Genomic DNA, 16,757 nt, shown 5'->3' with positions numbered 1-16,757 from the left:
AAAGAGGACTGAGAAAGAAACGACCTGAGAGTAAAAGATGAAGAGATGATGAGGGAAGAGTCCCAGAGACTTTCCACACATTTCCCCAAACAGAACCACAGATATTAAAACACTCTCGTTTCTTATTTGCCTTACAGTCTGACTCAATAAGCATTGGGGTCTTAAAAGGTGTTTGGAGAAAATGCCAGCCAGTAACAGGAACGCTGTTTACAATTTACTGTAGAATCTATAGTAACTTACTGGCAGCAGTTTACCAGTAACTTACTGTAAATCAATTACAGCATGAATACTGTACATTTACAGCACCAGTTACCTTGCAGTGTATTTACTTTCTTGTATATCTTTACTGTAATATATACAGCCATTTTCACAATGCAACATTAAATTACAGTAACATCTGTCCTACAGTAATATTCAGTTCATATTACAGCTCAGTTTACCAGAAACTTACTGTAAATCCATTACAGCAAAAATACTGTATTTACATTTATCTTGCTGTATATGAATTTACAGTATTGTATGTATTTACTGTAAAATATACAGTCATTTTTACAACTTTTAAATACAGTAATATACTGCATAACTGTCCTAAAGTAAGATTTAGTTCATATTAGAGCTCAGTTTGCCAGTAACTTACTGTATATCAATTACAGCACAACCACTTTACATATACAGCACAATTTACACTGCTGTGTATGTATTTACATGGTTGTATATCTTTACTGTAAAATATACAGTCATTTTCGTAATACATTAAATTACAGTAATATACTGCATTACTGTCCTACAGTTAGATTAAGTTCATATTACAGTTCAGTTTGCCAGTAACTTACTGTAAATCCATTTCAGCAAAAATACTATATTTACAATTACAGCACCATTTATTTCATTGTGTGCAGTATATACTTACAGTATTGTATATATTCTTACTGTAAATTGTTCTGTCATTTCCACAATGAAACTTTAAATTACAGTAGCATACCGCATGACTGTCCTATTGTAAGATTCAGCTCATATTACAGTTCAGATGCTAGTAACTTACTGTAAATCAATTACAACAAAATACCATATTTACATTTACAGCACCAGTTACCTTGCTGTGTATATGTTAAAAGTGTTGTATATCTTTACTGTAAAATAAACAGAAATTTTCAAAATAAAACATAAAAATACAATAATATACTGCATAACTGTCCAACAGCAAAATTTTGTTCATATTACTGCTCAGTTTGCCAGTAACTTACTGAAAATGAATTACAACAAAAATACTGTATTTACATTTATCTTGCTGTGTACACTGTAGATTTGCAGCATTGTATTTCTTTACTGTAAAATAGTCATTTTCACAATGCAACTTTAAATTACAGTGATATACTGCATAACTGTCCTACTTTAACATTCAGTTCATATTACAGTTCAGTTCGCCAGTAACTTACTGTAAATCCTTTATAGCAAACATACTCTATTTACATATACAGCACTATTTACCTTGCTGTGTATGTATTGACAGCATCATATATATTTTCTGTAAAATATACATTAAGACTACCTTTCTGAATTAATCATTATTGTTTTATTGGGTTTTTTATATAAATGAGGTGATTTAATAGCGCAATCATTTGCACAACATACATAAAGAGCCTGTAGCCTTTATAACACAATGGAATGAATGAATATAAATTAATAAGGATTTCAAAAGGAACATTCACAATCTTATCAACGCATAATAAGCTGGGAAATAATCAAGTTTGAATGGACTTTTTACAAACATGTTACACTATGAAGAATGTATTTTCATTTTTAAATTATATTATCATTTATTAATTGCACATTGCTGTTATGTTTCATTAGAATTCACTATTATTGAAAATGTGGCGGCACGGTGGCCCTGTGGTTAGCACTTTCACCTAACCCCATCCCTACCCCACCACTAGCTCCATTGAGTGCATTATGTCTAACATTGCATCGCTGAGATTTGCAATCTCAGCTTGCATCATAAAAGCAGCATCCAGATACTATTGGAGATTTCTATATTTATTACTTACAGTGTTGTCTAGGTGGGTTTGATTTTACAGTAGCAAGAACATTCAAGTAGGCTATATATTAATTTCATAATTGGTGTTAAAACAAAATGCATTTATAGGCACATTTCATAGACTCGCACGCCCATAGCCTGGACGGTCTGGGAGGGATGATATTCGTTGGGTGGTTTAAAAGACCCACCCCTCACTGACAAAGGTACATAATTTGTCCCATACATGCACTAATTTGTCCTATTTTGACTGCTATTCCATAATAAATTGTAAAAATAACCCATCCAAAAAGGCTTTAAGACCAAGCAGAATCCTGTGTTGGCAGCTGGAACAGAATTTGGGATGCCGAATTTGGCACAGCCTGACTTCCTGTTCTAAAGTAACACTGAACCAAATTCAGCATGGCAGAGGCCAGCTAGTGAAGTGCTGTGCAGGTAAACCTCACTCCTCTGATCTCTAAAGGTACTCTAGCAACAGAAGCTAGAGCCCCAGGGGCCTGTTTCAGTAAGGAGGTTCAAACAACTCTGAGTTTAAACTTGAACTCTGAGTTGATTTACCGAGAGATTAAAAACTCTGAGTTTTCGGTTTCAGAACAGCTGATCTGAGTTGGGTCAATCAACTTCGAGTAGACCAACTCAGAGTTAAGCGCGCGCACCGTGACTATAAAAAGGCATTATCAGTGGAGCGCAGACATTACGAGTGACTATGGCAATATCTTATAAAAGAGATCACCATTTCTTTCTCCAGCTAAACTTGATGTTCTCATGCAAAGTTATAGCAAATATGAGTGTATATATTTGAAAAGAAGCAGCCATCAACCAGTTAGCGTGGGAAAACAGCTGCTCAAGATAATGCCTAATTTAACTTTTTAAGTATTTAAATATTTAAGTATAATAAAATAAGTAATGTAATTTGTGACGTTTATATATTTTTTTCTAAACTTTTTTTTATACATTTATTAGTTTTAAATGATTTAACAGTGCACTTGTGTGTCTGCCTTTTTTATTGATCAAGTGATAGAGGTTAATATAACATTTAGAAGGTAAGCAGTACTAAAAATAATTTTTAGAAAGAATAATAATCCCATTAATCTAGTTACAGTGCATGTCGAAGGTGAATTCAATTTAATTATTTATTAAAAAAGCATAAGCCATTCTAGCACAGTTCTTCTGTGTGTGACTAAAATGTAGGCAATAGCTATGTTTCCATCCAAATATATTACATAAATTTATGTGCAAAACTGGAATATTGCATAAAAGATGCGAATAAAATTCCATCCAACGAGTCAAAGAGAAAAAAATGGTCACTTCCTGATTAAACTGGCACCAAATATCAACAGTAAAAACAGAATTTACTGTGGTAGAAGAAGCTGCGTCAATTGATTCTTTATTTAGCCTAATTAATGTACTTGCGCCTCGATGTCAGAAGACAATGCTGAAACACAATGAACACGTGGGGGCGTCTGAAGCCATGAGACGCGGAGACTCACGCACCAGACGTTCGGAGGTAATTAATATACACTAATACTGAAACAGTTAAGGCATTTTAGAATGACTAAAACAATATTAAGACATGTTACAGTGTGCCCAGCCTGCTGGTTTGTTCATTTACACACATTTTCATTATCATATGATCATGATCTTTTTTTTAATGTACATACTGTAATTTGTTCAGTAAAAGTGTTTCCATCGTAGTTTATGCGCACATTTTCTATCGAATAAAGGTTTATGCTACTCAGTTATGCGCGTTTTTTATGCATATTTTAAAAAGTTATGTGCATTCAATCGTTTTTATGCACGTATCCAAAATGAGCATTAAAATAGGTGGGTGGAAACGTAAGGCTAAGGCGAGAAATACCGCTTCATCTTTAAAAAAAGGGAAGGAGACCGACAGAAACTCTGAGTTTAGAGAATAAAACCTGCTTCTGACCAGGTTAGATTCACAGAGTAAGTTACCACAGTAACTGACTCTGAGTTAAAGTTAACTCTCTTTCAGAAACAGGCTTGACTTACCCTGATTTCTGGAGTTTAACAAACCTGCCATTTTGAAACGGAAAACCCAGAGTTTCTCTCATTTCAGGGTTAAAATACTCTGAGTTTTCAGTTAACCTCCTTTCTGAAACAGGCCCCTGGTCTTTAGCTTCCTTGTTAGAGCAACCAACTCCTATACAAAGAATTGCCGGTTCGATCTCAGCTTGGACCAGGTTGGGAGGTATACAATTGTCAGGGTTACATCAGCATCCCAAATTCTGTCTGAGTGAAGTTGAATGTGCTGGCCAGTTTGTTATTTTCCTAATAAATGACAATAGGCTACAGTTTTGTTTTCTTTTAATTTAAAACTAACAGATTCCTATTTTTCTATGTGATGCAGATGTAATAAATTCATATTTAAAAAAAAAAGTATTCTGTCATGTTTTTTAATCTAAATCTTTGGGAAATGTTTTTGTTACATCAAAAAGTGTGGTTATGATGGCCATCCGACAAGCTAATTCAGCTAAAAATACAGCTTGAAAAGTCCCTAAACTGCAGCATTTAAATCTCATAATTAAATATAAATTGAGGCGAATAACTGAAAAAAGGTCTATTTTTTGAGAATAAAACAACCCTTTTCACCAGGCTAGCTACGTACCTGACTTAATAGTCTAGAAGTAAATCTAATGGTATTAAGTAGCCCACCAATGTGAGACAAAAGTAATGATGCAAGTGAGATAGGCTACAACACAGTACATTTTATCATGATAAACAATGACCTCTGCTGGCATGTTTTATTCTTAAACAGTAAGGCACATTTAGTTTTTTGAGGACGACAAAACAGCTAAATACTTTGGAATCATGGTTGTACATTTAGGACCTTCCCAACAGAGCAATTTCAGCATATAAAAAGCATTTCTACATATTAAAAAAAAAGGTTTGTCCTGTGCAAAAACAACAGTTAACCAAAAACCGTCAGCAACCAACTCTGCACTTATTGTAGGCTAATATTTATAAACGCTTTCATCATTTTTTTGAAAGTAGTATTTTCAAATGGTAAATGTATATAAAACGTTAATTAAACAATTGCTTGCTAACTATTAGCCTACTGCAATGTACTTAAACCCACGCTGTTTCATTACTTCAAAAGCATTGGAAATGCATATAAAATGCATTGTAAATGCATATACCGAATATGAATGTGTTTGTTTGCATATATATTTGGTCGTAATATATTTAAAAAAATAATGTATACTTTATTCATAAAATATAATATCAATCGTAAGAAAGAGCACAGACCCCGCCCTCATCGTAGTGATTGACGTGCTTTTCAGCCTTTCGGTTCGCTCCTCGCGTGTGACATCACCGGCTGTGTCATTTTCCCCGTTTTCTCCGCCTTTCCGCTTCCTTTCCGCCTGCACGAGCCCGCTAGTGAACACGCGAGACTCCTTCTCTCCGCAAAGTGAGTGAATAAATACAGTCGTTTAACAAACCCATATAAGTCTCAAACGAGTAAATAATGAGCGTTTTCATGTCAAAAACACCCTCAGTTCTTCATAAGTGAGACTGCTGTAGTGCAGGAGCTGAGATTGACGTGTTTGCACACAGTCCGCTAGCGGAAACGATAGTAGTAAACCGCCATGTGGCTTAACGATGAATTTACTGTAATATTAGTTTTTTTTTCCGAGCACCAACCAACATTAAAAGCCTTTTTGTGCGTATAATTTGTAAACTCCTATTAATAGTTTGGATAGGCTCTCGTTTATGTGTACGCGGTTGTGTTTCAGTGTATTGTATATTCAAGCTTTGACTAATATTTGTATTCGTATGACTTATATTTTTGTTAATTTCATGTGTAATTATTAATAGGCCGTCAAATTAGAATTAATTTAGAGGGATAGGTAACACTTTTTTTATGGGCAAGCTAAAGTGTATGGGTGTTTCCCAGTACTGGGTTGCAGCTGAAAGGGCATCCACTGTGTAATGCATTCTAGATAAGTCGGTGGTTCATTTCGCTGTGGCAGCCCCTGGTGAGTAAGCTGAAGGAAAATGAATGTAAAATAATTTAATTTCAGTTTTATTTTTTTTGTCTTAGATATCATATGAACGTCCTTATGTACCTATATACAGATAAAGATAAAATTATTATGCCTTATTATCCCTAATTCCTTTTCATACATTTCCCAAAATGCATTATAAATATTATACTTAATTGTAAAAATTGTTTTCTTTGGTTTTTGCCATGATGACAGCACATAAAGCAGTGCTTTTACTACTGATTTTCCAAGATACTATTCAGCTTAAAGTGACATTTAAAGGCATTTAATTTGTAATTTCTTAATAATTCAATTCTGCTGACATTTATGGAACATTCTACAACAAATGTTTATTATCTGTACTCCTGAAATAAAAGCACAAAGTATTTCATCCCAAAAGTTTTCTAAAATGGACTGATGGTTGATTTCTGAGAGTTGTTCTGTAAAGGAATGTCATTCGTGCGATTCTCAAATTTTTGTTTTTATTAAAAACACTTTACAAATGTACAAACCCTGTCATTGTTCTTGTCCTCAACCCAATTGGACTTACGGCTTTAATAGTTTTGGTATGCTAAACTGTTATTTAGAAGAAAAGGAAAAACTGAAATAGCAGGTTTAAGTTATCATTCACATCAATTAATTAAAAACATGATATTATAAATAAATTCTGCAAATGAATGCTAGTTTATGATCGTTCCCATGATTCTGACAGTTCTGTCATTTTTGCATTAAGTTTAACGTGAATTGCAATACACTAGTCCTATGACTCGGGGGTGAAAACATTTGATGAAGCAGAAGCTGACAGTGATCAAGGATGCATTCTATCATTAAATTTTATGATTGTATGTTTGTTTTTGTATGTTTTTTTTTTTCTTTTTTTTTAGTACAAGCTCAAGTTAGGCTTTGTCACGTTTTTTTATAAGTGAAAATGTACATTTCTTATGCGTGTGTGTGTTTGTAAGCTTAATTGAGGTAAAGTTGGTTTTATATTTGCACACTCTGACTTTCTCCTTAATGTAATTTCAGACAAGTTTTATTTGCAATTTCTAAATAGAGAAATCGTATTAGCAGCCAATGACTATGAAAGTACAACATTGTTCACAGTTAAATAAATATTGCTAATGTTATTGCCGGTCATTTCTGACCGAATATTCAAAGTAGCATGGTAAACAATATAGGGAGCAAGTTGTCACTTAATGAATGTGCAAATATAAAACCAACTTTTCCTCAATTTAAGCTTTGACTAAAATTTGTATTCGTTTAAATTGAGTTGACTTCATTTTATGTATAATTGTTAATGGTCTGTAAAATTAGAGTTCATTTAAAGGTATAGTTTGCGAAAATGAAAATGATGATTCAGAAATCAGTTCATTTTAATTACTAATTTTTTTGTGGAACTATACCCTTAATTTCAACAGTCGTGTCTATTGTAGTTTAATCACAAGTGTAAAATATTTTGGCTCTAGTTTTTGCACACCTAATGAAATGCTGTAAAATTAGGGTTCATTTAAATTCAGCTGTCGCTTATACTGTAGTTAAACTGTATGGAAAATATATATTTTTTAATATGATGTGTATTTTAAACCATTGTAGATCATGTTTTTGTTTAATAAAAAAAAAAAAAAAATATATATATATATATATATATATATATATATATATATATTAAGAAACTTTGATTTGTAAGTAAGTATTGAATATTTATTTCAAATGTTACCTTGAATATAGCCAGTGCTTTCATGGCATTTAAACATAAACAAGTAATTATTATGTTAAATTATTTGGCTGTTTTGTTTTCACACTCAGAAGTTGATGTAAAATAAATATTCTTTAAATACAGCAGTTTTATATAGTTAATCTATTTTATGTTAAAAGATTGTTAATGGACACTTAAGTTGCTGCGTACTTTATAAAGGGATTTACTTTATAAAGGGATCCTCACCAATTATTTGCACTCAAGTAGTTCAAATCATATGATTTATTTTTTTTTTTTTTGTTAACACAAAGCAAGATATTATGAAGAATGTTGGAAAAAAAGCTGCCATTAACCTTAATAGTATAAACAAAAACAATTTATGGAAGTCAATGACTATCCCCCCCCCCTAACATTCTTCAGAATATCTTCCTTAGTGTTCAACAAAATAAACTCAAACTGCTTTGGAATGAGGATGATTAAATTATGATGTTTTTAATTTGAGTGAACTATCCCTATAATAATGACCATTGTTCAGTTCAATCTTGCTAATCTATTGATTTTTTTTTTTTATTTGATGCAGGATGCGTTACGTAGCTGCTTACCTGCTCGCTGCCCTTGGAGGCAAAGACAGTCCCAGCACAGGAGACATCAAGAAGATCCTGGAAAGCGTCGGCATTGAGGCTGATGACGTCCGTATGAGCAAGGTGAATATTCAGGAAACATTAGACAGGTGTAAATGACTAGGGATTGTCGATTTGGCTTCTCTTTAAAGGTCTTGCAAAGTCAGTTTGACAATTCAGCCACAACATTAACCATGCCCCGCTTACCATTAGTTTGCTTTAAGTGAATGATGTGCGAATAGAAAGCTCTGCCTCTACGGAATATTTTGTTTTTGTTGGAAGTACATCAACATACTGAAATAAGTCTCAGCGCAGACTTTAACAGTAATCTTTCTGTGTTGCAGGTCGTGGCTGAGCTCAATGGCAAAAATGTGGAGGAGGTGATTGCCCAGGGTGAGTTGGTCATTGTTTGAAACTACTACCATAATGCTTATAGATATGGATGAGGTCTTTGACTTTATTATATGAACCTGTTGCTTTAATGCTGCGTTCACACCAGCTGCAAGAACGCGCATCAAGTGCGAGTGATTTACACGTTAAATCAATGCAAACGCGCGAATAGACATCCTGCGACGCGTTACATGCGAATGGTGTGGTGCGAATTGAGTGTTTGACACGCGTTCGAAAATCTGAACTTCAACGGACATTTCGGCCACGTTAATCAATCCGAAGCTTGCTCTTTTGGGGCGTGATTGTGACGTAGAACCTGTTGTTGGGGTTCCGGGGGAAATCTTCCAGCCGACACCAACAAGTCATCAACCTGGGCTTGGCTCAGTCAGAAGCACCGCTGAAACCCTCTGTCATCCAGGCTCAGTTTCTGGAGTTTATGAGCTCACAGCTGGATGCATCTCTTAAAAGATGTAGTGGACTCAGACACGGTCCTAAACGTACCGATGCTGTTTTTCAGCCTTCATAAATCACATAAACACTGTTATTTTCTTTTTATTCATGTTTATTTTTTTATATCTGCTCAAGAAAGCCAATCATTCGTGATCGATTAACAAGTGGAAATCTTCTCTCGCTCTGCATGTCTCCTACTGCTGTTCTGTGTACATGCGAGAACCGTCAGCACTCACATAGACAATCTCACATGCTCTGCAGACCCACAGAGACGCAGCTTTTGTGCCAAAATGCATTTGGTTGTAGTTTCTGAATCTTCTAAAAATGTCCGGTATTCGGGTTTTACTTTCGGTTTCTAAAGTTGCCATTATTTGTATGCGTTTTGTATTACCTTTTCGCAGTCGCGAGAGAAACATTAAATGATTTATATACTAGGAGAGAACAAAATATACTGGATTGAAAGAATTTGTACATCATTAGAAATGGCTAATCAACTACTTTGCCTAATTTCAATAATCTACACTTTTTCTTCTAATAATTAATATAATTTTTTGCTATGATGTCTTTTTATTCAGTTATGTTATTTATTTCTTATTTGCTGTATATTATTTTATTGATATTAATATATTACATTATACATATCTTAAATGCTTTGGCAATACTAAATGTCATGCAAAAGAGAGCAGCCTTTACCTGTAAATGGTTGCACATGGCTAGCTTTTTAAAGTAACTTTAACCCATTAAAAGAAAAGGTGTATATGTGTCATAATAAATAAAAAATATAGTTAAAAATCACTTTTTATTTTATTTATTTATTTTTTTTTTTTTGCATGTAGTTGACCATTTATGAGCTGTGGGTAAAAGGTGTATTTCAATCCAGCTACCACCGCAAGTATATTTCAAACCTGTGGGAAGCACTCAGAAAAGAAAAAAAAAAATTAAAAAAAAAAAAAAAATATATATATATATATATATATATATATATATATATTAATCAAACTTTTGTGACCACAGAAAACAAGTTTAAGATGTGATTTTGCTTTCAAAGTAAATTTATCTGGGTTTGTGTTTACTGATTTGCACTAAAAATGTAATAAAGGTTTTTTGTTCTTTTATAATGTAGACTTTTTTTCTCTTTTGTTTGGGAGTTAATCATAATAATAGAATAATACCAGGTTGTACTCATTCTGGTTAGTGTTGCTCGAATTATATAGACTATAAATTTACATGCAACATTTTTCATATAGTTCATTGCATTTTCTATGCTTTAAAAAGCAGTGTGTCTTATTAAAGAATATGGAAATCTGGAAACCATATATAACAAACATTTTACTTTAACCATTGTCAAAAACAACCTGGAGAATTGGGGGAAAAAAGCTACTGACTTTTGAAAGCAAGGACTTGAAGTCTTTCTCTTGCTTTCATTTAGGTTAGTAGTGGACATGTAAGATTGTACTATAATTTACTGTGCTAGGTAGTTTTGAAAGTAATTTTATAAATAGTTAAGGATGTTTGTTAGCAGCATTTGTAATTTCCATCTTTCAGAAAAGTTTAACAGAAATTGCACTTTGATTTACTGCAAAAGGCTTCTTGGAAAACATTTTATAACTCTAAAAGGAAATCCGTTGTTCAGAGAGTTTGTAGAAACCCTGCAGGTCACTTTAACCTCAGTCAAGCTGTTCCTGCCGGTACTTTAAATTCTGGAGGAAAATCATCAGAGGCTACATGACATTTCTGTTTTGTCAGCATATGAGTGTCCTGTTTTCATCTTTTTGAGCATTTCTGATGATATGTGTTTCTCTGTTTGACAGGTTTCAGTAAGCTGGCCAGTGTGCCGTCCGGTGGAGCTGTAGCAGTTTCCAGTGCCGCTGCACCATCCTCTGGAGGATCTGCTGCCGCCCCTGCCGGTCAGTGTCTCTTTTTTTCATTTAGACTCGCCCTGAGCCTGTTTACACTTGGAATTAAAGGGATACTACACCCAAAAATCAATACAGTTTTTACTCAATTTAGAGCTGCGCAATATAGAGAATTCTTATTGGGGTTTTATTTATTCATTTATTTTCTCTTAACAAAATTGCGTTTTACTATTATTTCATAAAATAACTCCCCAAGTTTGTTTGGTGGTTGTAACAGCACCAAAGAAAGACCCAAGCATTATCACAAAGTATACTAATGTTTATTTAAAGCCTCTTAAACATACTAAATAGTTGTGATAACAAATTAAGAAAATAACTACAAGAAAATAAAGTTAATTATAAATTTAATTTTAAACAAGGAAAATAACTATTTTAAAAATAGTAATGTTATTTTATTTGAGAAAAAAAAAACATATATCAACATAAATCCCCGCTGAAATAATGTACAAAAATTACCACAAGAACATTTTTGTACTTTTTAGTGACGTGTGCTTTTGGTTCTAATATATACTTTGAAGATACTAATAAAGATAAATTTTAGATAAGTAAAAATGTATTTTATAAAGGCACCATCTCAGCTTTTAAACAGTTTAAGAGTGGGTGATAATGGATGTGTAATATTCCCTTTGAGAGATTTTAATTATTTTTGGAAGGAATAATATCTACTTGAGTCATGCTCTTTGAGAGCTAATATGTGGGTGGTTTGATGCAGACACTTAAATGTCATAATGCTTTTTGATGCGAATGTTGTGTAAATAGCCAGTTATGCCTTATACCACAGGATTAAGAAGCTTAAATGTCTCTAAATGTGCTTTAAGTTTTTGACTCTTCTAAAGCATAAAAATGCTGTGGTATGTTTGCAGATATTTAAGAAACATGCCAAGTGAACATTCTTGTTTATCTGAAAAACACTGCTGAAATCAGATATTCTGCATGCCGGAACGTCTGTCTTTGTTTTGTTTTTTTTACCCACCCAATGCCAGATTAGACAATTATATTACAGCACCCAGGGATACCTTGATGGATAACTGTACATTTCATTCACTCTGTCAGAAAGGCTCTTAAAGAAATGCGACTGCCAGTGGACAGTAGCAGCCTCCGAAATGAGATGCAGATTCAGAGTTTCACTTGAGGTTATTAATTAGCAAATAGTTTAAATATACCGAATGTAAACATTAGGTGAGCAGGTTACATTGTAACCCCGTGTCCTAACAACACGCTACATGATAAGATTTGAAGTGATTTAGCAATTGGGCTGTTTGCACCCGACGAAACGTGACAGCAATGTAAATACAGCCATTCAGAAGCACAGAATAGTGCACTCTCTACAAGTGAGAAGGTTTATAATTGATACATATTAAACCTCTTTAACATTATTAAATGTAGATGCTGAATCACTGATATGAGTCGCAGCTCTAAAGTTCAATTTTAAACATGTTTATTTTATTTTCAAGATCTGAGGTGAACTATCTGCTGCTGCTTTCAGTAGTATGGCAATAAATACCATGTAAAATGGCATTTAAACTCACATTATTAGCAATAAACACTGAATAAAGCACATTAGGTGTACCTGAGGTGATCATTGTCAAGTTTCTGTTGTTCAGCTGCAAGACATAGAAGCCATTTTTAATATTTTAGATATTACTTGTATCGCATGTCGTTGCTTTTATTTACAACACGACTTAAATCAGCCTTTCAGCTTGATAGTCAGACTCGCTCCTGTTTGTCCTCAATCTGGCAACCTGCGCTTGCGTGTTTTGATTGAGGAATACAATACCTAGTTCAACCACTGGGTGTCAAACTTGCATACTGCACCTTTAAACTAAGTGCTAAATTCTGTGCACTAATATACATGAAAGTGTAAAGCCTTTACAGATAGCCTACAATGAACGTGGAAAGTTGATGCTTATTTAACAATGAATTTATTTACTGTGAATTTTGTCGTATTTTTAACATTGCTGATAATTGAATATTAATTAGATCTCGTTATACTGTTGTCTTGCTGCCAGCCAATTGCTTCATTCTTTCATTGATGGTACACCGCAAACACAAACACAAGCACATGCAGTAAACTCAGATCAATCCATCCAGATATTTTCATCTGATTGTGCTGATTCTTTTGAAAAGTGTATTTTGTGTCGTGTGCTGCCATGGTTTGCTCCAATAATTCTGAGCATTTGTTGGTTTAACCCTTAAAGACCGAGACAGCCGCCCGCGGCTAAAAATAAGTATTGCTCTTAAATGTTTAATAACTTTTGATCCGCTGATCCGATTCATACAATTCAAAGATTGGCATAAAGAAGAGAATCTCAGCTTTCCAGTGCTGTATCACATAACATTCGCGGACTTTCAGAGGCTCCGAAATCAGTGCGGTTACGTCATCAAAATTTGACAACGCTGATTTGACAAAGAAACGCTCGTCACTGTGTCTCTGGACAAACCAGACATGATATATTGATGCATTGTCCCTCCTCCATGCCCAGATTGGTTCAAACTCGCTATATCACAACCAATAAGCATAGGTTTCGCTTTTGTTTGCTGACCAACAAGCTTTTTGAACAACACGGATGAGAGATAGGCATACATTTATGCGCGGCTAAATAAAACGCAAAAAAAATGTTTTGCATGAAATAATTCTCATACTAAGTACTTTTGCATGCACAGCAGCACAGAAACATGACAAAACAGTGACACAGCAAAGACGAACTGCTGCTCTTGCTGTTTTCAAAAGACGCAAATGAAGGTGCAGCTGTTTGTCTGCATTGCAGACAACCATCTCCAAATCCATATCCACAGACAACCATATCCATGCTGGCACATAAAACCTAAGGATGTTCCATATTGAATCTAATTTAGTTATGTAACTGTTTATGGTATAGTAAATATTTATATCTATTTTTTACTGAGGTTTTGCACCATGTATATTTGGACTTTGACACATTATTTATTATTTTCTTATTTTTTTTTATTTGTTCATTGTAAGTGGTGTTGTTTATAGTAACTGAAAATATATTATTTGGAAAAAGTCAAATTTGCTTCACTGTTCTATTATTTTGTAACATATTTTTTTCTGTTTAGTTCATTCCCAGAACTTTTGGGCAAATACATTGTCAGTAAATAAATGCATTTTTTTCCCCCATAGAAAAACGCCTTGGAATAACATTAAAATAAATTGCTATAACTTGCTCAGGGAATTGTGGATGTAGACAAAATTTATTTTGGAAGTATAAAACATCATAGCATGTATTTCTAAAGAAAGAAAAACAAACTTCATAAGGTTTTGTTTGAAATAACTAGAAAATGCCACTTTTTTTAAAAATCGTTTCTGGAAAATTCTGGAATATTTTCTGTCTGTTCATATGTTTTTGGACCAAAAAATATTTTAGACTGGACCTTTAAATGATACAGATTGAAACTTCAGGTTCTCCTGTTTAAAATGATATATGACACTTGAGGCTGACTGCTAAAATAAAAATAAAAACTGCTTTTAAAAAAATAATAATATAGGCCTATTAGGTGCCCACAAAATACCTCTAGGTCTTTAAGGGTTAAAGTGAATGTTGTATTGTTGGTCCTGTAATCATGCAAGTTGTCCCCTTTTTTTTCAACAGCGGAGGAGAAGAAAGAAGAGAAGAAAGAGGAGTCTGAGGAATCCGATGATGACATGGGATTCGGACTCTTTGACTAAACTCTCTCCTCGGGACCAAAATAAAGTTTATTACAAAATGATTTTCGCCTCCTTGGGTCATTTCAGAGATGTTCAAATGAAGGTCATGTCATATTAGTGATGGAAATTTGTACTTTAAGATCTCACACACCAGAGTCACATATTACTGTTATTGTCTAAAATGTGTGAAGGAGCTTTATTAAACTTGTCTTAGTGATTTTTGAAGTTTTTAAAAACGCTGAACTTTAATGTTGCCTCACTTTTTTTTTTCTTCTTCTTCTTTTTTTTTTTTTATATTGGCATTCTGTTCATGATCATCAATAATTTTAGAGCAGGCATGTCCAAGTCACAGTTTAATTGCAACTCTGCTCCAACACACTTACCTGTAGGTTTTAAACAAGCATCAAGGAGATCCGGCGTGTTTATTTATGGTTGGAACTGAACTGCAGAGCTGCGGCCCTCCAGGAACTAACTTTGACATCTGGGTTTTAAAGGATCATTTTTATAAACATCACACGGGTAAAAATTCAGCTACTTTGATACCACATTAGCAGGGTTAGTCATTTTTTAATCGCTGCACTGCATATTTTGAAGGCCCAACATTTGCTTTAAATAATCGCAGAGGCTGTGGATTAAAGAAATTGCCATTCACCAACCACTACTATTGACTTAAACCATTCTTAAAAATATTCTTGTCATTCTTGTTCATGCTTGGTCACTACTAGCTTAGCATATCATCATCGAGTCAGATGTGACCATAAGCATTTAGTAAAAAAAAAAAAAAAGTTTTTTTTCTATTTGAAGCTGAAGGTCTCTAGTAACAGTGTAAGACTGACAAGAAATAAAAGGTTTCTGCTTTCAATGTAACAATGGAATTGTGGTGGTGTTCTTGTCGAGAAAATCTCAAAAAAAAAAAAAAAAAAAGCTAAGCTGGTCGAACAGCCTGGTTTTAGTGGGGTTTTGGTCATTTCCAACCTAGCTGGGAAGTGACCAGCTATGTCCAGTTTAAACCAGGCTGGTCAAATTAGTTTTAGCTGGTCATCTTCAGCTAAACTAGAGACCACGCTGAGCCAAACCCCCTCTAAAATTACGCTGGTCGACCAACCAACAAGTAATGCTTGTTTAAGCTTATAAGGTTTTCCAGCAAGGATAGGTATTGATTTTGTAAACCAGGAAAACTTTTTTTTCATCCAGACGGAAGACTGAATCTCTAATGATTTACTGAAAAACAAAAACTTGGACTGAGGATTAGTGAATTAAACAGCAAATATTCATTTTTGGTGAGCTATTCCTTTAATTTCAGCATCCTCTGTCAGTCAGCCAAGACTTCTAAAGCTTTAATAAAAGTATTGTTCGTTTACACCACAGGTGTCAAACTTAGTTCCAAAAGGGCCGCAGCCCTGCACAGTTTAGTTCCAACCCTAATTAAACACACCTGATCAAACTAATTGAGTCCTTCAGGCTTGTATGAAACCTACAGGTAAGTGTGTTGGAGCAGGGTTGCAACTAAGCTGTGCAGGGCTTTGGACCTCCAGGAATTGAGTTTGACACCCCTGGTTTAGACATAACAGAGTTTCCCGGTTGTAATGATGTAGGCCTACCATGAACACATTAGTAATTGTGATGTTTCCTGTGTTGAACGTCCATTTTAGTGAAGTCAGAAGCTCTAGACTAGAGTCAGACTTCACTTTTTTTAACTGGGTTCCAAGTGGATACAAGAAGACAGCTATACTGAAGATTTTATATTAGAAACTACGGAGAAAATTGTCAAATTCTGCTTGTAGTGCATCCGAATCAAACAATTTATCAGCTTCTGAATCCCATTGGGAAACATTTATAAAACTGATGCTTCTAGGATGAACAATATGTGTATTCAAGACGAAACTAGCTGAATGACTTGTTGACTAGATTGTGAATACTTCTAGTTTTGCTTTTATACTTTTTTTTTTTTGCTTTTATACTTTTTTATCAACTTTTTC

At 34.0% G+C, this 16,757-nt stretch overlaps 1 protein-coding gene and 1 long non-coding RNA gene across 3 annotated transcripts in view; one reads left to right on the top strand and one right to left on the bottom strand.

Annotated features, from left to right (window-relative positions):
• LOC148679675 (uncharacterized) overlaps window positions 1-16,757 on the bottom strand; it is a 162,273-nt gene that overhangs the window by 28,786 nt on the left and 116,730 nt on the right. The gene's annotated exons all lie outside the window — the stretch shown is intronic.
• On the top strand, window positions 5,410-14,840 carry rplp2b (ribosomal protein, large P2b). 2 transcript variants are annotated; one of them, XR_015494806.1, is made up of 5 exons: window positions 5,410-5,465; window positions 8,316-8,439; window positions 8,700-8,748; window positions 11,007-13,294; window positions 14,658-14,840. XR_015494806.1 is itself a non-coding variant. In NM_001100436.2 (5 exon segments), coding segments are annotated over 4 exon segments (345 nt in total). In that variant the 5' UTR covers window positions 5,412-5,465; window position 8,316; the 3' UTR covers window positions 14,800-14,840.

The sequence above is a fragment of the Danio rerio genome, chromosome 7 (assembly GCF_052040795.2).
Source record: "Danio rerio strain M-AB ecotype USA chromosome 7, GRCz13ab, whole genome shotgun sequence".
In the NCBI taxonomy this organism is placed as follows: domain Eukaryota; kingdom Metazoa; phylum Chordata; class Actinopteri; order Cypriniformes; family Danionidae; genus Danio; species Danio rerio.
The sequence above is the reverse complement of the archived record's forward strand: the minus strand, read 5'-3'. Positions and strand labels throughout refer to the sequence as shown.